This window comes from Podarcis cretensis (genome assembly GCF_951804945.1).
Source record: "Podarcis cretensis genome assembly, chromosome: 15".
NCBI lineage: Eukaryota > Metazoa > Chordata > Lepidosauria > Squamata > Lacertidae > Podarcis > Podarcis cretensis.
In genome coordinates this window covers 37,137,688-37,159,458 of record NC_137185.1, presented here as the reverse complement: position 1 = coordinate 37,159,458, position 21,771 = coordinate 37,137,688, and the positions used below count along the sequence as shown (strand labels likewise).

Below are 21,771 nucleotides of genomic sequence, written 5' to 3'. Positions count from 1 at the left end.
TGAGAGGCTAAAAACAGAAAACAAAAGGTAGGAACGACATAACTATTTTCCTGTGAGTTTCATTGTGAGCAAAAATAAAGAAAGTGATTATGGAAATTATTCAAATACTTGTCAAAGCACGTTATTCGCTGTTACTATAAAATAAGCAATTCTGTTATTTCTGTGAATCATTCCAAACCATAGTGTAGCAATACGCGAAGAGCAGCAACAAGCCTTGGGTTCATGCATTCCCTGCTTCCCTCTCATCTTCCAGCACTGCTGGTAGAAGATTTCTTATTATGTCTAAGCTAGGAACTTTTGTTTGTTTAAACAGTGGTTTGCTAAAAAGGATATCATCAGCAGTGGCTTGGTCCTAATTTCCTACAATAACCCATAGTTCAATTAGCCACATTTTGTCCTTGGCAATTGCACTGTTACTTTATGAAGTGATCTTTACATTCTCCTACTGGCCAAGCCAGAGGAGAGGGGGAACGGAAGTAGGCTCACTGATACATCTGCTAAATGTAGATGATTCTACGGGTGGTGTTTTAAGTTGATCCTGAACTTAGCTGGCCATGTAGGGGTTCACCATATTAATCCTGACTGTCATCCTGATCTTAAAGGAGTATTTTGGAAAATCCGAATGTTTTTATTTTGAAGGGGTGTTAGTCCCCATTGTTTTCAGCCTCTGTACTTCAGAAAATCCAAACAAAATGTCCCTTTGGTTTCCCACATTGGAAACCGCTAGAGATCCTGAACACAGGATCTGGGACTAGATAATGGGGAGGTTTCAGATATTTTGAATCACCCTGTGCAAAGGGTTGGTGCAGGCAGCCATTTTACAGCACATTCCACCTGGGGGTTAAATTAACCCTAACCATTCTCTTGGTGAGATGGATGAGAGAGCTGAACCCCTAAACCCAGCATGGGTAGAGAGTTCATCATCTACTTAACCAACTTTTTGACCCCTACGGCAGTCAGTTTCTCTCAACTGAATTTACAGTACAGTGGTACCTCGAGTTACATATGCTGAAGGTTACATACGCTTCAGGTTACAGACTCCGCTAACCCAGAAATAGTGCTTCAGGTTAAGAACTTTGCTTCAGGATGAGAACAGAAATGGTGCTCCAGTGACGCAGCAGCAAATGTATTGATTATTTGTTGCCAATATGAAATAGTTCACCTTCTGGGATTTTTAATTTTAACTTGTCTGTTGATGTCTTCAGTTTTCAGCATTGATTTGGATGAAATGCAATTTTCATATGAAGGTGCTTATAAAATGCTTAAAGTGCATGAGTGAATGCATTAAAAATCATAACTGTGTATAGTAATACTCATTAGGGCAGGTAATACTGTGCATACAATACTGTACATACAGAATATAGATATTTCACATATATACTAATGGGGTAGAACTAGCAACGATGGACCAGGAACTTTAGGTCATGGTGGCTGGCTCAATGAAAATGTGCCACAGCTGGGTGTGGGCGTTTTAATGCAAAATATATTCCTCCATTAGGAAATGGAGTTAAAATGAAATGGCCAATATTATAATAATTCTATTATATAAATAGATGGTGAAATCACATCTGGAACATTTTGCATAGTTCTGGTTGGGGCATAGTTCTCAAAAATGATATTATAAAGCTGTAAAATGTTCAGAAAAGGGCAACCAAAATGATCAAAGGGCTGGAACAACTCCTTTGTCTGTAGGCTAAAGTAGTCTTGACCAAACAATGGTTTACCACCTCATTAAGAACTAGGCCAGGGAAGGGGAACCTTGGGTTCTCCAGATGTTGAATTAAGTCAGGGTGAGGAACCTGCAGCCCTCCAGATGTATTTGGACACCAATTCCCATCAGCCCCAGCCAGCATGACTAGGATGATGGAAAGCCAACGATACATGGAGGGCTACAGGTTTCCCATCCCTGAACCAGGCAATTCTGTAGACAAAGCTATACACACAACACTGTCTGTTGTACATAACAATGATAACCAATTGCCCGATTGATTTCCTTCCATCAGGTAACTCCTTGCTTTTGAACTCATCCATGCAGCCTGACCTGACCGTGAGTAGAACCTACAGTGGACCCATTTGCCTTCAAGACCCCATCGACAAGGAGCTTATGACCGAATCATCTCTCTTCAACCCTTTGACAGACATTAAGGTCAAAGTTCAGAGTTCATTTATGGTTTCTTTGGGTGTGACCGAACGATCAGAGTACCACGGAAAAACACATTCTGGGACATTTCCACATGACAGTAACAGGACCTTCCATCCCATACATGCAAAAAACAAAGCTGCATACATTCAGAATCTCTCATCGCTCTCCAAAAGAAGTGAGATGAGGGCCACGGGTATCTTTGGCCACCTGGGAGGACGTTTAGGAATCCCAAACACAGGTGGGTTGCTGCAAAGTGTGAACGTGTTTTGAAATGCATTATTAAGTGTTGGGGTAAACCTTTCTCTCGTTCTCTTTAAAATGTGCTGTCATAGCAAGTTCTCTCAGTGGGGCTTGTGACATATGAACTCTTGCTTGCTGTTACCAGCTGACAACTTGGTAAAGATACCCTAAGGACCAATGGCGAACACTCACAAGAAAACACAAGAAAAGCCACATTGGATTAGACCCAGACCTCATACTGAACAGCATTCTCCTTCTAACACTGACCCAGTTCCTGCCACAAGGCTTTAAACCCTCCCTTACAAGGGGCTGTCTAGTGAGTCAATCAGGGTACTTAAAGGTAAAGGTAAAGGGACCCCTGACCGTTAGGTCCAGTCGTGACCGACTCTGGGGATGCGGCGCTCATCTCGCTTTATTGGCCGAGGGAGCCAGTGTACAGCTTCCGGGTCATGTGGCCAGCATGACTAAGCCGCTTCTGGCAAACCAGAGCAGCACACGGAAACGCCGTATACCTTCCTGCCGGAGCAGGACCTATTTATCTACTTGTACCTCGTGCTTTCAAACTGCTAGGTTGGCAGGAGCAGGGACCGAGCAATGGGAGCTCACCCCGTCGCGGGGATTCGAACTGCCAACCTTCTGATCGGCAAGCCCTAGGCTCTGTGGTTTAACCCACAGCGCCACCCACTAAACCTCTGGCTCTGGCTTTCCATTTGGATATGCTGCTGCCTACTCTTTGCCTACAGGGGCTCATAAGGGTGATGGGATACAGGGTATCCTTTCAACAGGGACACTGCCCTCATTGGTCATTGGGAGAGAGAGCTGTAACAGGCAGGGAGGAGCTTTTCAGGTATGGTCAACACTTCAGGACTCCTCTGATTTCAGCACCACTGCCTTGCTCCAATGAAGTGCAGGGCTTCCAAGCACCAGGAGGAAACAACTGTCCTCCTTCCCCACCAACCTCTGCTGCTCTTTGCATGAACAAAGGCTCCCATCTAGCATTTGTGTTTACTTTGGAATGCAGAACATTCAGTGCTTTTTAAAAATAAAAAAATATTGATATTCAAATGGAACATTGCTCACAGATACGATGATGATTAATCTCATATATAATTTGGTCCTCTCTCAATATTTACTAGGTTTCAGTCATGTACAGCCATAAGTCTTAAATGGAGCGTGGATAGAATTTATTCCTGAGCTGCTAAACTTGCCAGATTATAATTATACCACTATTTAGGTCCACTTCAAAATGTAGAATTCTCTCACAATTATTTTTCCGCTCAGCATAATTGATCCATTCCAATAAATTCCCTTGGTGTACTTGATCAAATAGTTGAGATGAACTATGCTCAGAGGATGAGGCCAGCAAAGTTTTGAAAACTAAAGTTTTCCACTGCCACGTGGAACCGAATTACATTAGCCTAGGGGTGGCCAACATGGCGCCCTCCAGGAGTTACGAACTACAGCTCCCATCAGCCCTGATCTTTTGTCATACTAGTTGGAGCTGAAAGGAGTTGGAGTTACAACCATCTCGAGGGCAACATGTCTGCTACCCCCATATTAACCCACTTCTTTTAAAAATTGTTTTTTTGTTTACATATTTAAGGTTTTACATATAAATCCTTTACAACATTTTATCACGTGCCTGCACTTATTAATACCAGCAGTTTAGCATGAATTTAAGTGTGTTTCAGATATACAGTATTATACCCTTATTTTATACACTATTGACGGCAGAAGGTGCCCCTTTTCAGTTAGGGTTCTGTCCTTCTTTGGCTATGGGGAAGATTCGGTTTCATTTTATTGCATTTCATCAATGTATCCATGTTGGCGTAATTTGGAAAAATGGGTGAAATTGCACTAAGTCCATGTCTTGAACGGCCTATCCCCATATCTGGATTCTGCTTAGAATTAACACACCAGCTGGACTTAGAAACAGACCAGGGCTTTCCACTCTCCCTTTGTCTGAAGAATTGTCTGAGGCTGCATTCAGCAGCATTGGGAGAAATATGAAGCATTCACACTTAGTGCAAGCAGTGGCAGAGGAAGAGGAGTGGGGGGGGGCACCGCCCCCATCAGCATTGTCCCGGTGGGGTGCCATCGCAGTTGCCCTCCCACCCACGCTGGGCGCCATGCCCCCAGGACGCATGCCACACCCCTGCGGGCGGCGCATCACATCCCCAGGACACGCGACACGCTCCTGCGGGTGGCACGTCACGCCCCCCAGGACGTGCGCCAGTCCTGCCCCCATCTGCTCTCCACCCCCTGGTGCCAGAACATGAAGCTCCACCACTGAGTGCAAGGTATCATCACGGTTGAAGGTTACATGTTGTATGGTTCAGCGTAGCATGGTGAGCTAGCATGATAAAGTGCTAGTGGATTTCTCTTTATACTTGCACCTTTACAAGATTTACTTCTAAGACCAGAAGAGCTGTATTATAGGAGATCAGTTCATGATGTACCAGCATCTCTTAAAGTTTATCTAGCCAGTGTGTTTAGGCTTGTCTTGTGCCATGGAGACAATAAACGCTTTATACTCGAAGCTGAACTGAGTGGGAAAGGAGATTTATTGACTGGGAATTCTGGAAAAGGCTGACTACTGGAAAACAGGAAAACCCTGATTTTTAGCTGGAAGATTCTGCTGGAACTGTGCATTCTCTGCCGATTACACTGACCAAAGTGTGGCATCCTATCAACAACAGATGGTGGGCCCAAGCCGAATAGGTGATGGGCCAACTGACTTCTACAAGTTGTAACAATCCAGGCATACATCTCTCAGTTCCTTTGAGTGCTATGTGCTAAAGATGGCAGCACACAGAGATACTTCCCATGAGGTTTGGTGGAAAGAAAAGAAAAGAAAACATTATTTTATATTTAAAAAAGATTTGTAACAGTGGTAGAGTGCCGTGTTATCAACCATTTCTAAATACAGTGGTGCCCCGCAAGACGAATGCTTCGCAAGACGGAAAACCCACTAGACGAAAGGGTTTTCCGTTTTGGAGGTGCTTCGCAAAACGAATTTCCTATGGGCTTGCTTCGCAAGATGAAAATGTCTTGCGAGTTCCTGCGTTTTTTTCCCCCTTCCCCCCCTTTTTCTAAGCCGCTAAGCTGCTTATCAGCTGATCCGCTGATCCGCTAAGCCGCTTAACAGCTGATCCGCTAAGCCGCTTAACAGCTGATCCGCTAAGCCCCTAAGCTGCTGATAGCGCTAATCCCCTAAGCCGCTAATGGGCTTGCTTCGCAAGACGAAAAAACCGCAAGACGAAGAGACTTGCGGAACGGATTATTTTCGTCTTGCGAGGCACCACTGTATCAAAATTTCAACCCCAAGAAATGTCAGGCCTAGGCGCTGAATCCAGCCCTTCCGAAATCTCTGTCTGGCCCTCAGCACTCTTCCCAGGTCACGCCCCCTTCCTAGGCCACTCCCCCTATTCCCAGGCTGTCTCCATAGCTGTCCTGCCCCATGTCGTCCTTGAGTGCTTTTGGCTAGCTGGAATGTTTCCTTGAACTGCAATAATGCCTTTTGCTTGCCTAGATGAAGGATGGAGAGATGGGTGCAGGTGGATGCCTTTTCCATAGCTGGAAAGTAGACCCTTGTTTCAACCATTTCCCCCTACTGTCACATGGCCTCTGGAGGAGTGGCACGTGAAGGGCTGTACATTTCCTCCTGTCTCTGAACCATAATATACAATTTGGAAGAGAGTCTTAACATGCAATTAAACCTACCTCCACCTCTGCTGCCACCATCAAATGTTTGCAAAAATCTCATTCCACAGCATTCTAGGTACATAACAGCTCACAGTGGAATATTTACATTTCAGACAGGTGCTGAGTTTATTTTGTTGAGAAATGCCATCAGCTATCAATGAGTTCCTTGATTCAGGAAGCCAAGGCTGTAGCTGTAGTCATCATAACAATGAAAATATAATGATGAAACGTTGGCACTGAATGAATTTAAAGGTTTCAAGAGAACAATCAGAATATATCCTGGTGAACTATTTGCATGTAAAATTTGATGGATATGAAGAAGAATGTCCATTGATCTGTGCAGGATGGATGTAAAGTTGACAGGATTGTAATTTACTGGAACTCTTTTTGGAATGTGTTCTGTTGGCTACATTCCAAAGGATGATTAACATTTTAGCAATACTACATATTTTATACAAAAGGTCAGTCACTTCACATCTGAATTCTTTAAGACCTCTCAGATGAATGACACCTAGCTCTTAAAACTTCACCCTTTGTCACTGCTTTTTCACAATGGTTCTTCAAGTACCCTTCTTGGGGCGGGGGAGGGCAGAGAAGGAGATGATTCAGACATAAGAATTTGTCTTATGTTTATCTTATGTCCTCTTATGTACCTCTTTTCAGAGCTGCTGCTCTGCCTGGTTTTAGGTTTCTTACACCTTGGGGTGTTTCCTCCATTTGTGTATTTTCTCTTCTTGCTGCCACTATTTAAAACATGCTGACATTGTTTGGGACCCAGCTGTGCCCTCACTGATGTATGGACCACATTATAACAAACATGATTCTAAACGTTATGAAAAACTTTCTATAGAGGCTGGGGTTGTATTGAAGGACATTTTGGAGGTTGGTGGGTAGGTAAGTACTGGAGTGAAATATTGACTGACTCTTGTACAGAGTCAGACCATTGGTCCATGTAGATCAGAACAGTCCACACTGAATGGTAGCAGCTCTCCATGATTCCATACAGGTGTACCTGGAGATACCAAGGATTTATCTTGGACCTTTCTGCATGAAATGCATGTGCTGTACCTATGAGCCCATAGCCCTTCTCCAAAGCAATCTCTCTTTCATTTTCTAAATACTTCACACAATAGAAACCTCATTTTAACAATGACCTTGAAGAGAGATTGTAGTACCAAAATCACAGTATAACTGTAAATTGGAATGTGATCTATACCACACTGTTCAGGTGATGACAAAGATTCGTCTCGCCAGTATGTTCCATTAGGCTAACGCTCTTCTTAAGCTACGACTCAATTCCAGCAGAGATTTGATACGCCCCTAGTATCTTTTGTTCTTACTTTGTTACAGGAGTTAGCCTGCTGATTCCACATGGAGCCATCCCCGAAGAAGCATCTTGGGAGATCTACCTTGCCATCAACCAAGATGAAGCGAGGTAAGACAGGAGCAAAAATGATGCACATATGCTCATCAAAACTGTTAAACGCCAACTTATAGAACAGGAATGGGGACCCTCTTCCCACACCACCAAGGCAACTGGAACCCAACCCTAATCAGCCCCAGTCAACATAACCAATAGTTGGTGTTGATAGGAGTTGGAGTCCATCAAGAACTGGAGGACCAGAGGTTCCCTGTTGTAGCACCCTGCTTGTGGTTAACGCTTAGCTGGAATGAAATATTCAACGCAGCAATAGAGAAATTAAAATAGTAATTTATTTGTCAGACAAATAAATATGAGGCACAGTGGTATATGGTTACCAAGCTCTGGCCTGGCCTCTTGCCATTCTGGCCAGCACTTATATTTCCTTAATCCAGCCCCCTTGCTCCTCCTGTGGCTGCCTCTGTCCAATCAGCCTGGTTAAAATTCCTATTGGCTGTTTGCTAGAACCAATCACAAAAGATACACCCATTTCCTCTTGCCTTTTATGGAAATCAAAAAGCTATATATTCTTCTATCTATAAATGACAAATAAGTAGTAATATATCTTACATGTGTCTCAACAAGGAATCTTAATTACCAGCTCACCTCTTGCCCTCCTTGCCCTATTGCCTTCCAAAACAGATAATTAATCTTGAATTTTTATCTTATGCATATGTCAAGGATTGAGTTCACATTAACATTGAGAGATCTCCTTCATTTGAAGGTTTCTAAACAAAAGGCCTGACAACCATATATCAGGAGTGCTCGATTGGCGTCTTCTGTCTGGCAAGGGGGGCTGGTGGCTGACTTAATTTCAGGATAGTTACAACTCTTACAACTATATGAAATAAGAATCTAGCATTTCTTAAATCCTTTGCATAATTATATTTATAGTTGTTTTCTGCTATAAATCAGGGGGGGCCCTTGTCTAGGAGTAAAAACATCTTGCCAAGGTTTTTAGGCAGCTGGTCTTCTGCCTGGCATAAAACAGAACATTTTTAAGCTCATTCTTAAAATACAAGCCCTGATTAAACATATAAGCTTTAATAAAAATGCAGGCTTATGATTAGATGCCTCACTGTCACTGTTCTAGAAGAAAGGGGGAGTAATTGAAGTAACTGCATAATTTCCATTGATTTACAAATATATTGCTGCTCAAAAGAAGAAGGGTATATATAACTAGAAATTGAACTTTTTAAAAAAAAATCAGTTCAATTCCTCCTCTATAGAGTAGTCTCTATAGTATGCTCTAAATTAGGGCTACTTAAAGTTGTGTCTACCAGGTGTTATTAGACTTCAACTGCCATCATCCCTGATCCTTGGCTATGCTGGTTGGAGCTGATTGGAGTCTAACAACACCAGAAGGGGCACCACTTTCCTTTCTGCAGGCATTATAGATTAAAGAGCTGTGGTTTAATCACATACATATGGAGAGGCTCACACAATTTCACTGGAAATATATGCATTTACAAATATCCCTGCATAGCCTGTTAACCACAGTATATTTGGTGCCGGTCATTTTGCGTGTTCAGACCCAGAGACCTCCCCCCTAAATAAACACATATTTTCAAATTTTAGTTTTGGTTTTTGGCAGAATTTAGGCCACAACTTTATTGATTACAGAAAAGTGGTTGCATAGGCTCTGGTTCAGCTAGATCCCTGTACCCTTGCAGATAGCGCTGACCCAGGGCTCCAGCATAGGTCAGCTAAGGGTGAGCATCTGAGGTAGGTGAAAAGCCCAGGAACAGACTCTGTTCACTCCCCAGATGCTCCCCTGGACTCAGGCACGGGCACAACCCCCTCTCGGGGGTTGACCAAACCAAGTTGAGTCCCTGGATTCCTTTAACGGAATACCCTTCAAATAGGGATAGCGAGCAGCCCAACAAGACAATGACAATAATCCAACAGCATACAAATCAATATGGCTAACCTGATCCAAAACACCCACCCCACTCACACATGAAAACAAAGATCACCACAGCCAATCACAAACAAACAACCACACCCTAGGCCAATCCCAACCTCTCTCACCACCAAAGGAAACAAGTAAACAGCAGAGAACCTGCACGACCAACGCTGACACCAAACCCTACATACCATATTTTTTGCCCTATAGGATGCACTTTTCCCCCTCCAAAAATGAAGGGGAAATGTGTGTGCGTCCTATGGGGTGAATGCAGGCTTTCGCTGAAGCCTGGAGAGCGAGAGGGGTCGGTGTGCACCGACCCCTCTCCCTCTCCAGGCTTCAGGAAGCTATCCGCAAGCCATGGGAGCCCGTGGGAGTTCCCCACGGGCTCCCCCAGCTTGCGCAGAGCTGCCTGCATCCCGAAGCCCTGGCGCGCTGAGCTGTGGCGCCGGGGCTTCGGGTAGCTCTGCGCAAGCCGTGGGATGGCTCCCCTGGCTTGTGCAGCGCTGCCTCTTATCCCGAAGCCCCGGCACGCTCAGCAGTTGCGCCGGGGCTTCGGGTAGCTCTGCGCAAGCCGCAGGAGGGCTCCCCCAACTTGCGCAGCGCTGCCTCTTATCCTGAAGTCCCAGTGCGCTGAGCAGTCGTGCCGGGGCTTCGGGTAGCTCTGTGCAAGCCGCTGGAGAGCTCCCACGGCTTGCAGAGAGCAGCCTGTTCTGGGGGCTGGGGTCGGGGGAAGCTCGGGCTTCCCCCACCCCAGCCTCGTGCCTTGGGGGGGAAATAATTTTTTTTCTTTATTTCCCCCCCAAAAAACTAGGTGTGCCTTATGGGCCGGCGTGCCCTGTGGGGCAAAAAATACGGTACGTTAAGCAAAATGGAAACATTGCCACCTGACCTCACCCCCACCCATCTTCCCCACCCCACCCCTTTTCTTCCTAAAGTCTCAACAAATGAAACTGATTTGTAAAAATGTTACATGGAAAAAGACGAGAGACATTACACATACTTCTGTAAATCAAGAAAATCTTTAATAAAAAACAAAACAAAACAAAACATAGGGATAGTAAGAAAATTCTCCCATCCCTATCACCTGAACCAGTGCCTATTCGCAACCTTACAAGTTGTGACAATTTGCAGGCGAAACCCAAATGGCAACGGCCAATAAGACAAGTGGGGAAAATTCCTGCCGTGCCCCTGTCCCAACGACAGATGACACATGACGGCATAGCGAGGTCAATCACAAAATGCCCTAAAAGTAAGAACAGGTGGGCGGGTGTTCCGATGCATGAGCCAAAAGAGGAAGCTCTGGGTCACGTGCATATATAGGTCTCTCGATCCGTTTTGACTCCACCCCATTGGCCTGATTAAACCCAGCAACAAGGGACCTACCATTTGGGTGTTGTGGCTATCCAGTATACCCACCCACGACCAGGAGGTCAGTCTCCAGGTCTCACCGCAACACATGCCCTCTTTTAGGGAGGACACGATTTACCCTTATACACAGGAAATACAGAGGGATATTTTGTTTACTCCATTTTCTGATGGAGGTAGGGATGGTTAATCTCCACCCCCAGGGATGGACTTAGGTTTCCAGAAGAATGAGTAGGTGGGGAAAGGAGGTGGCTGTTACTTTCCTAGTGTAATGGGGAAGAAGGATGGGGGAGTGCCAAGGAGTTTCAAAGCTAGATCAACCATTGCTTCTCCTTCTATTTTCACTAATACTCTTTCCACCACCATCATTATGCCTTCAATTCAAGCCCCCAAGTAAGATTGTATTTGAATTAATATTTATAGCCTGCATTTCTACCAAAATAGCACTTGTAGAGGCTTGCAGTGAAGAACAACAAAGACAATATAAAAATACATGCACTTCATATACAGTGTAATAATATAAAGAGCAGCAATTATATATCCTAGCTACTGCAATAAACCATAATTTTTGAAACTCCTAGAATTCCTAGGGTGGTTTAACAACCAAACCCTCTTCTCAGGGGATTGTGGGAATCATAGCTCTGTAAGGGCCTAACAGCTCTCAGCAATTTTAACAAATTAACAGCTCCCAAAATTATTTGGAGGAAGCCATAACTATTTTAAGTGCTTATAATGTATGGCATGAACATGGCTTTAGTTAACTTTCAACTAGAACTTTTTTGGTGCCTTAAAATGGAGATTTCCCCTCTCCCCCCTGCTATGAAAGGAATGTGACAGTGAAACTGAGGACTAGCAATCAATCAATCAATCAATCAATCAATCAATCTTTATTGTGATCAAAGACCAGATAACAAAATTAACATACGCTTCATCATCAACATACCAGCAACATACGCTTCATCATCATCAAGAGGATGTAATTAGAAATTCCCTATAAACTTATTTACATTAAACATAACACTCCTTCAACTAAAATCTTTGATCCAAAGTTTAAAGTCATTGCTCATTCATCAGACAACTGCCACTACAGTATGTCTTGTGGTGTAGTGTGGTGTAGAGCCAGTGTGGCATAGCTGTCAACTTACAGATTTGAAAATAAGGGACCAGCAGCCAAAATAAGGGACCTGCAGCCTCACCTGTTCCAGGCACTCCAGTCTTCCTGTCCTCCTGCAGTCTGCTCAAACTCATGCTGGGTAGCTTCGAGAACACTGTCCAACCAACTTTGTAACCAGAGGTTCAACTGAATAGAATCTGAATCACATGCACCACAAGGCCTATGCAACCTCAACTTAAGATGGCTCCCCGGCCTGGCTTTGCACTGCAAAGTTTGCAGCAGCACGTGCAACAAAATGGTGTCCAGCATTCAAAAACCTCCTCAGCTTGCATTAACTAGCCACACATAAGGCATGCAAGCTCCACCCCCCAGTCATTCTTAGACTTCTTATTGGGTGAGCAACACAGCCAAGCAACACAGTTGGAGCCTCCCTCCTCCCTGGCCGGCAGGGAGGGAGGGAGGGAGAGGAGCTGCTTCCTTTGAAATTTAAGGGACATCATTTAAGGGACATTTAAGGACATCCATCAATAAGGGACAGCAGCGGGACATGGCGCTGGAATAAGGGACTGTCCCTTCAAATAAGGGACACTTGACAGCTATGCAGTGTGGTGTAGTGGTTAAGAGCGGTAGTCACGTAATCTGGGGAACCGAGTTCGCGTCTCCACTCCTCCAGATGCAGCTGCTGGGTGACCTTGGGCTAGTCACACTTCTCTGAAGTCTCTCAGCCCCACTCACCTCACAGAGTGTTTGTTGTGGGGGAGGAAGGGAAAGGAGAATGTTAGCTGCTTTGAGACTCCTTAAAGGGAGTGAAACGCGGGATATCAAATCCAAACTCCTCTTCTTCTTCTTCTTCTTCTTCTTCTTCTTCTTCTTCTTCTTCTTCTTCTTCTTCTCCTCATTGCCATAAAACAGAATTTCATGACAGGCCTGGTGATATTCATATCATTGTTGGCAAGAAGGTATTTAACATAGCTTTCCCCTCAGCGGTCTGGTAATTTCCTTAGTAGTGGTTGGATTAGCTTTCTTCGAGTATCACAATCCAATGGGCAGTAGAAAAGAACATGCCCAATGGATTCAGTCTCATCAGAGATGCATGGGCATAATCTCTGTTCAACTGGGATGTCGTGATATCTGCCCTCTAATAATGCTGAAGGGAGAGCATTAAAATGGGCTCTGGAAAATGCCCAGCGTTGTTTAGGGTTGTCCAGTGCACTTAAGTAATTTGCTGGGTGTGATCTTTGAGGTTCGTGTAAGTGTTTATAAATTTTAGAGGATTGGTTAAGATCATTTTGGTATTCTATATCCCAGATTCATTCTTATTATACTTCTAGCCCTTTCCAGTTCTAGAGTTAAAAGATATTCAGGAGAAAGGCAGTATAAAATCATTTTGTTTGATAATTATCAGCCAGCATCAAGCGGAACAGCCAAGTTGGAGTCTTGCAAGTCACACTTTGGCCTGTCTCTAATTGTAGGGCTCTGTTAGGGACACATTTGGGAGTTTGGAGAATTGACCTTAAAAACCCTGATTGTATTTTTTCATAGGGATCCAAATTAGAGAGGGGGACTAGTTGTGTGTTGTGTAATAATTGAGCTATAGGTTTTACAGCCTATAATTTAATAGCAGCTGGAATAAAATTTCCTCCCTTTACTCGGTGGGCCGCCCAAAGCTAACAAGTTTTGATAGCTTTTCATTCTCCTTTTTACTTCTTCTTAAAGGTTTCTGGTATTATTATTTCTTCCCGTTTTTCTCACAGTTTCTACCTGTGAAAAATCACTAGGTTGCTTCCTCGTCCCGCTTCTTTTTGAGCCTGGGGAGATCTGTCAGTGTGTTGTGCTATAGTTGGCAAAGGCTGTTGTTCAGCTTTAGAGCAGCCCTGTGAAACAGACGATGGGAGTCCACATGCGGCCCCTTTTGTGATCCTCCTCCTGCCATCAGGTTGACCTAACCCTCATTAGCTGTGGCCTGCCAAGTGCAAGGTGGCCAAGAAATATGAGTCAAGAGACTCGACTTGGCTGTTGCTGCTACTCTAACACAGCCAGGAGCAGAGTGGGAGCTGAGCTGCGTGTCGCCAGGTGTTCTAGAAGAGGCCTGGGCTGTTTCTAACAGCTCTCCAGTGACCCAAACCAGGAGATAAGGTATTGTTATTAAGAGAATGAGCTGCGAACTGCACATTCCCAGTTGAAATCTATGTATTATCATGTGCTGCTAGTACTATTATTATAATGGCGAAGTACTAATATCCTACATCATATAATCATACAGAAACATTCCAGAGTGCCATTGCAAATTCCCTCCCCTCATTTGAAGATTATTAAAGGTTGGAAATGCCCACAAATAGGCATATTGTCCTATTTTCAGACTTATTGTATTTACTTTGGTATTTTTTACCCTGCCTTTTGGTGTGAATGGCCCGCCCAAGGCAGTTTGCAAATAAATACATGAAACAATGGGACGAGCCATCTCACATTGGAAGCTGCCTTATACCAATTCAGAACACTGGTCCCTCTAATCCAGTATTGCTTACTCTGGCTGGCAGCGACTCTCCAGGGTTTCAAGCAGGAGATGGGGATTGAACCTGGGACTTTCCACATGCAAAGCAAAGTATCCTCCAGCATTCTTGATTGCTGTCTGACACAGCCCAGCATCCTGTTCCATCTGTGTGTTGGCTTCTTCGCTGTCACATATGAGCCAGCAGCTGCCATGACCTGGTTTGAGGAGGAAGACAAAGACTTTTCAGACCTTTCTAGAGGCTGGCTGTATACCAAATTTTACCTTTCTCACTGTGCCTTTCCTTCTTGTGATTGAACCCCACAGAAGAGACTGCATGCTGGCATCCCTAAGGACAATGGAGCTGAGTAATATTAATATTCCATTGGTCACATGGGTGAGCCTAGCCCATAAGGCATTCTTCCCCAGTCAGGTCACACCAGGTTACTTTGGACATATATATATATATTCCTATCCTGCCCTTTTAATATCTATGCACCACTTACTGTAGGGTGGCTTGCCACAATTTCAAATCACAGCACAAAAATATGCTGGGAGGGATTCAACAAAGTACTAAGAAGATTGTTCTGTCAGTGGTAGCATTATCAGTTTGCCAGGTGGCATGAACACCCCTCTCCTCCCTGCAACCCACACACACTGTTCCAGAGGTCCCACAACCCCTGACTCGGGCTACGCAAAACTGGAGCTGGCATAGCGATCAGGCCTGGCAGTCAGTGCCGGAGGAAGCCACTCGGGTGCCTGGGGTAGCACGCCCAGGGGTGGGGCAAGGGCGGGGCGAGCCACCCATAGGGACATGACGCACTGCGGGGCCTCTGGAGTCTGCCTGCCTCCTCCCACACAGCCACTCTATAGCAGTGGGCGGACCGTTTGGGCAGCGCAGAGCCTGCGCACACTCAAGCCACCACATCACTCCCAGGAGAGATGTGTGGCTTGGGCGCACTGCAGGCCCCGCGGTGAGTGCACCCAGCATTTTGTCACCCCCCTCAGTGGTGTCACCCGGGGCGACCCGCACTCACTGCATCCCCCTTCCTCCGTCCCTGCTGGCAGTGAAGGCAGGTGGGTTGGTTCCAAATCCAGCAGGTCCTGGGTCGGCTCAGCCCTTCCCTTCCACACTTTGGGGTCACCCACCAGCAGTACTTCCAGTGCCCTGCACTCTTTTTTCTTTTTTTAAATAATATTTATTAAGATTTTACAAAATCAAAAATACAAAAATGCATAGTAAAACAAGAAAACAGAAGAAAACTCTTGAACAAAAATACAAGATACAGAAAAACCAAGAAAAATAGAGAAATAAAAAAGAAAGTTAAAACAAATCCATTTTTTATAACTTTAAGCTCATTAACTTATTTCTTTGACTTCCTCACACCTCCCCTTTTTGTATTCCCATTAAGATATTCAAATCAGCAAATCCTTACCCTCTTTCATCTATCTTAACTCTAAATCTTAACATATTGTAACCCTATAATTTCACCAAATTTTTAATTCATTTTTGCATACTCTTTTTAACTTTGTTGCTAATGCCACTTATTTTCAGTCCAACATCATTTTAACATTCATTAATTTTACAGTATTTCTGCAAATAATCTTTAAATTTCTTCCAATCTTCTTCCACCAACTCTTCTCCCAGGTCTCGGATTCTGCCAGTCATTTCCGCTAATTCCATATAGTCCATCACCTTCATCTGCCACTCTTCCAGGGTGGGTAGATCTTGTGTCTTCCAATACTTTGCAATAAGTATTCTTGCTGCCGTTGTTGCAAAGTGCCCTGCACTCTTGGGCAGGCAGAACAGGAAGCTTTGTGTTGATTATGTTTTCCTTGTGCAGGCTGAATTTTAAAATCTAATGCAGGATAATTCATGTTTTCCTTTGCAGCGGACAGAACCCGGTTGCACAATTTGCTGTAAGCTTGCTCACACTGTTCGCCACCCCCCCACTGTCAAGCCTATGTAGTTGCTTCTACTGATTGCATTCTCTCTCCCTTTTATGTTTGAGCCTTAGTTCAGAGACAGTGGCCTGTAGCGCTCCAAAGAGTGCTGATCTTTCCCTCCCCATGTAGCCCAGCAGCTGCTACAAATTTCCTCCTTACAGCTCAGTGTGAGGACTGGATTTATTATGTCCATTCTCTACACTACCACTGTTTACAAGATGCAGTGGGGTGCTGTAAGCAACATTCCTCTGATGTAATTAAATAAGCACCAACTATGTAATTCATGTTCGCAAGCTTCCCCCAGCATGCACATTCATGATGTACTTTTTAAAAAGCTGAGCAGAGGGAACAACATACATCGACTAATTGTCCAAGTGCTTGTATGCTGTCCTTTGGTTGCAAGAAAGCAGCTCTCTTGGAGGGAGAGAGAGAGGGATGGAGAGAGGACCAGTGCTAGGATCTTGAACATGCTCTTATTAATTCCTATTTTGGCCAGGGAGTATCATGCTTCCCAGCAACCTTCTCATCCGAGCCTTGTTTCTGCTGGTTAGTTTCAAGGGATCAGAAGAAGATTCTATCGGACTTCCGGGTTAGCGCGATCGGCTAATGGCGGATTCCCTCCGAGCTCTGGAGGGAATCGGCTCTGTTGCAGACGGGTCTCACCGCGACGGCGACGCGGGGACCCTTAGAAACCGCAGGCGCGGAAGCCTGCGGACTTGGTGACTCGGTGGGCACCTCAAGCGCCCCCCGACCCACGAAGAGCCTTTTTAAAGGCTACGGAGAGGGTACGGAGAGTGGCGTGGTGCTGTGAGTAGACCGCTACTGCAGTGGAGCGAAGCCACGAGCCATGGCCGGAGAGCGCTGACTTTTTTCCCTGAAATTTGGACTTGAAATAACCCATGAGTAGAATGGAATTTGGACTTTAAAATTTTTACCTTTAAATTCGGTATGACCGGGGGATGTGCTAAAGGGAAGTCCGCACCCCCTCTATCTACAAAAGATTTAAAGCAAGGATTGGAGAACTAAGGTGGAGAGATCTCTTTTTTACGGTACGAGTTAAAAGACATTAATTCCATGAATTTGACAGAAGAAGATTTGTGCTGGAGAGTAAGAGTTGAACTTTAGAAGCTTTTGTCTAACCCCCCCCCCCGACCCGGGAGTGTCCCTGTGTGTGAGCTGGAGGAAAAGGAACAAGGAGTTTGACAGCTGTCAAAGGAGCTGTCAAACGGGCAGTTAAAGGAAAATTTTTTACTGTTTAACATCTCTCTGGACTAAATTTGTTACATTTGAATTAAAGTGCTTGGGAACAAAGTAGTTACAAATAACAAAGCAACAGATTCGTTGGGAAAGGACTATTAAGTAACCAGAATCCCCCTAGGGGAAACTTTGAAACATTACAATGGCTACAGATGGAAAATTACAGGCAGAGATAGAAAGAATGTTTCTTCTCGTGGGAATACTGCAAGAGCAAAGCATGGCTATGAACAAACAACTTATAACCTTGAACTCTAAAACAAGCAACCCTGCTGAATGCATAAAGGATCTGACTGAAACGAAATCTGCAGCTGAACCAGAGGAGACTTTTTTGGAACTGGAGGAGAAGGAAGAAGGAGTTAAGAAACTACAGGAGAGTACCAATTTGAAGCCTACACTGCTAGAACATAAAGAAGAAGATCTTGGGATTACAAATCTGCGAAAAATGCGAAAGTGGAAAGAGCAAGCCCATGGAACACTTGGAATATTGGAACTTAAAAGAAACAAGAAATATGACTGGGGCTTCCTCTTTGAGCATGGGAGATCAGTTGGCTTGTTGCAGCAGTTGTTACCAAGTATTTTGGATGGAAGAAAATTTGATGAGACTGTGCCAGAGCTCCTTCGAGAACTGAGGACCAACAAAGAGGGCTACCAACAAAACCGGCAGAGAGAGACTGACAGAGACTTGAAGGCCTCTGATGTGAGGAATCCAGGCTAAGAACTGTTTTGTGGACACTTATTTGGGAAGGGACAGAATCCGGGGTAGGGAGGGAGGGGAGAACAGAATTTCAAAACTTTTATGACTTTTGTGTTTGGCTATTATGACCTACATTTAATATAAAAAGGGGGAAATTCGTGGAAGGGAATTTGGGTCGACCTTAGAAAAGGACTTAATATTTATAAGAAAATTGGACAAGTAAAATTTGGCCAAGTAATAAGAATTAATTTTAAAAATAACAATAATATGTTAAAGAAGAGAGATAAGAACCTGCTGAGCTAATTATTGGATTTGGGATGTATGAAGGGGGGGGTGGGGGGAAGTCAGGGAGTGGGGTTAAGAAAGTAAGGTTATGAAATTATACATGTTTTATTTTTGTTTTTATCTGTGTGTCTTTTTAAAATGTGAAAACCCAATAAAAATTATTTTTAAAAAAAAAACAGAAGAAGATTCTATCTCTAGGAGAATGCAAACATGGTTTTAAGACCAATCCTCAGCTGTTCTTCCACATCTCTGACCTCTTCAGGCATTAGGACATATGAGACTTCAGTAATGTTGCCGAGATTCCTTTTTAAAACAACAAGAAGAAAAATCGAAAGCTGAAGCAAATACTCTGGCTGTGTACATCCAGTTCGCTCCCACTGTTGATTTGGGAACTAGTTTACGCTCAGAGTCAGCCGCAATCCATATCTATCCTTTAATTTCTTATAAAAAACTGCATTTTGATATGTTTTTCCCCAAACCAGCTTTGATCGGAATTAAGAAAAAGAATGAATGATCTAGCTGTGTTTTAAACCAGTTAATATGTGCATGGCCTTATTCTGCATAGAATATATATTTAGGTCCAATACTCAGAATGCTAACTAATAATAATTTGCATTTACTTTTAAGGGGTGTGTGTATGTGTGTGCATGCACTCACACACTAGAGAAAGGAGAGAGAGATTTGTCAGAGATTTTTTGATGCCTGGAGATATTTTCCAAAACTTAATCTAAAACTCTTTTCAGTCCCCCGCCTCCCTCTGATAGCTCAGCTCCTTTGTGAGACCTTTCATATTACATCTCCATCTGCTGCTGTTGCTGCTTTTTAAAAATCATTTTCAATGGAAGATTAAGATATGTGAAGCGAAAGAGGCGGCGGGGAGGGGGGGGGACCAAGGATGAACCCAGCTGTTTCATCTGTAAGGGCTTGGTAGAAGTGAATTAAAACGGGTTAATTAAATAGAAGGAGCACATATTTTGCCTGCTGTTTTACTTCTGTTGGCTAAAAGCAGAGGGAGCAAGCCAAACCAAAAGAATTGTCATGGCGAGATTTGCTTTCTGGAACACCAGGGGTGAAAGTTGGAGGAGGGAAAGCAAACATAAAGGAAACTTTAATTAGAATGCCACACATTATTTCCTTTTCAAAGACTTGAGACAGCAGTGACATATGCAGTTCTGATTCCCGTACCTTTCGTACATTGTGTAGATACACCTTTTTTCTGCTGCCGCCGCGGCATCAGGAACATACAACCAGTTTTGTTTTATTTTTACTTCTGTGGAGCTTTGATTGTTTGGCTTGGATTTAAGATGGCTGCCACAGAATGCTGCCTTGTTTCACTCATGCCAGCTTGCTGGAACCCTGTGCTCAGCCAGCAGGGATGCTTAAGAAATATCAAAGCAAACATTTTGAGAGCAAAACCACTGCCACAGAGACCATAGCAACAAGACAAGTCCTCTGCTGGTTATAACACGTAGCCTGCAGTGGTGTCAGAAGAACTGGTGAGCTGACCGATTCCTTCCCTCACTCCCGGATGGTTGCAGGCTGAGGCTGCAAGTATCAGAGGAGCATAGGAAGTTGCCTTGTACTGAGTCCAATTTACTGGCCCATCAAGCTCAGTATTGTCCAAACTGAGATCCATAGATCACCATGAGTTTCATTCAAGTGGTCTATGGCATATCCGCCTTGAATATTCTTATTGATTTTTTAAATTGTACTTTTATTGCTTCTTTTATTTCGCATATTGTTTTCTATATTATTATAACTTGATTTCTATGGAATGCAAATTGTGATACAATAAAGCACAAGGTAAGAATTTAAAAAAGCAATTAAGATACAATTAAAAACCATACAGCACCTAGCACAGCACATCACAATAACCACAAACGGCAGAAAAAATGTATTACCAAGAAGAACATCAGCAATTTTCAAAAGGGGGTGATGGTGGAGGTTGGGAACCACAGGTCCACACTGATTGACAGCATCTCTCCAGGGTTAGAAGAATTGGGATTAGAAGTTGTGATGTGTGCTTGACTGTGATGTGTGTGTGATGGTTTGAAAATGTGCCCCAAGGTCAATGAGCCCCCAAAGGCTGCTAACCCCTGTTCTCTATATTGTGCATCTGTCGTCCACATGAGTAGCATAATGGAAACAATCAATTGTAGAATGATCGGGGGTAAATATACCATTTCAGGAGGGGCCATTCCAGCTGCCCTGAAAGAGGCTGTGATGTATGTCCTCCATAAGAGGTCCATCCTGGTTATACCACTAATGCCCAGTTGCCAATATCCACCTCCTGGACAAGGTGTTCAAGTGGGCTGTAGCCATGCAATTTTCAGCATACTTGAGAGAAGCACATTCTCTTTCCAAATCTAGCTTCAGATCTGGTTCTGGCACTGATACAGCTTTGGGCACTCTGGTTGATGATGACTTGCTTCAGGAGAAGGACAGAAGGCGTTGGTTCATCTCAATCTCCCAGAAGCTTTTAATACAACTGACTTTGCAGCACCTCTGTGGGTTGGGAGTTGGAGCCACAGTGTTATGGTGGATCCACTTCAGAAAGAAATACTGGATGACTTCAATCTCATGGTTGGTTCTGTCCTGCCCCCAGTGCTAGTTAACATCTATATGATGAACTCATCATTGGGTGCCTTGGGATTTAGTGTCATTAGGAGCACCATGACATCTGGACCAGATGCTGCTGTGTCATTGTGGAGCCAGGGCCTGGGGGCTGTAATGGGCTGTTTGACAGCCAAGAAAATGCAGCTGAATCCTAAGAAACTTGGAGCTTTGCTCTTCCAAGTGGGACCCCTGCCTCCCCACACACAGATTTATGGATGACCTTCCCACTGCTCCCCTCAGATGTTTGTTTGTTTTTACATACCCACATACTCGCTCCACCCTGCCAATCAATCAATCAATAGAAAAACTGAAAATGTTCAAGTAATATTTCTGGGCTGATCTATAATGAGTATTATCTTAGCAGTGTGCCCCATCCTAAGCTCTTAACTTGGAGTAGGGCTGTGTTGTTTTTCATCCAACAGCCATAGCATTTTTCTATCTACATATATTGTTGCTGCTGTTTCTGCTCTGTTGGTGGCAGACCCATGTGAGACGCATCTTGCCCCAAAGGCAGAATTGTAGACCTGACTTTCAAGTTTATCACTGTCCTGGAAAACAGAGATCTCCCAAGAAATGGCAGCCTTTAGA

General features: G+C 44.0%; 1 protein-coding gene across 2 annotated transcripts in view; it reads left to right on the top strand.

The window, feature by feature from the left end:
• Positions 1–21,771, top strand: part of UNC5D (unc-5 netrin receptor D) — a 408,173-nt gene that overhangs the window by 325,753 nt on the left and 60,649 nt on the right. For both annotated transcript variants that reach the window (XM_079954964.1, XM_079954963.1), the window contains 2 exons: positions 2,004–2,381; positions 7,439–7,523. In XM_079954964.1, the coding sequence (XP_079811090.1) occupies positions 2,004–2,381; positions 7,439–7,523 (463 nt within the window). The remainder of the gene's footprint in view (positions 1–2,003; positions 2,382–7,438; positions 7,524–21,771) is intronic.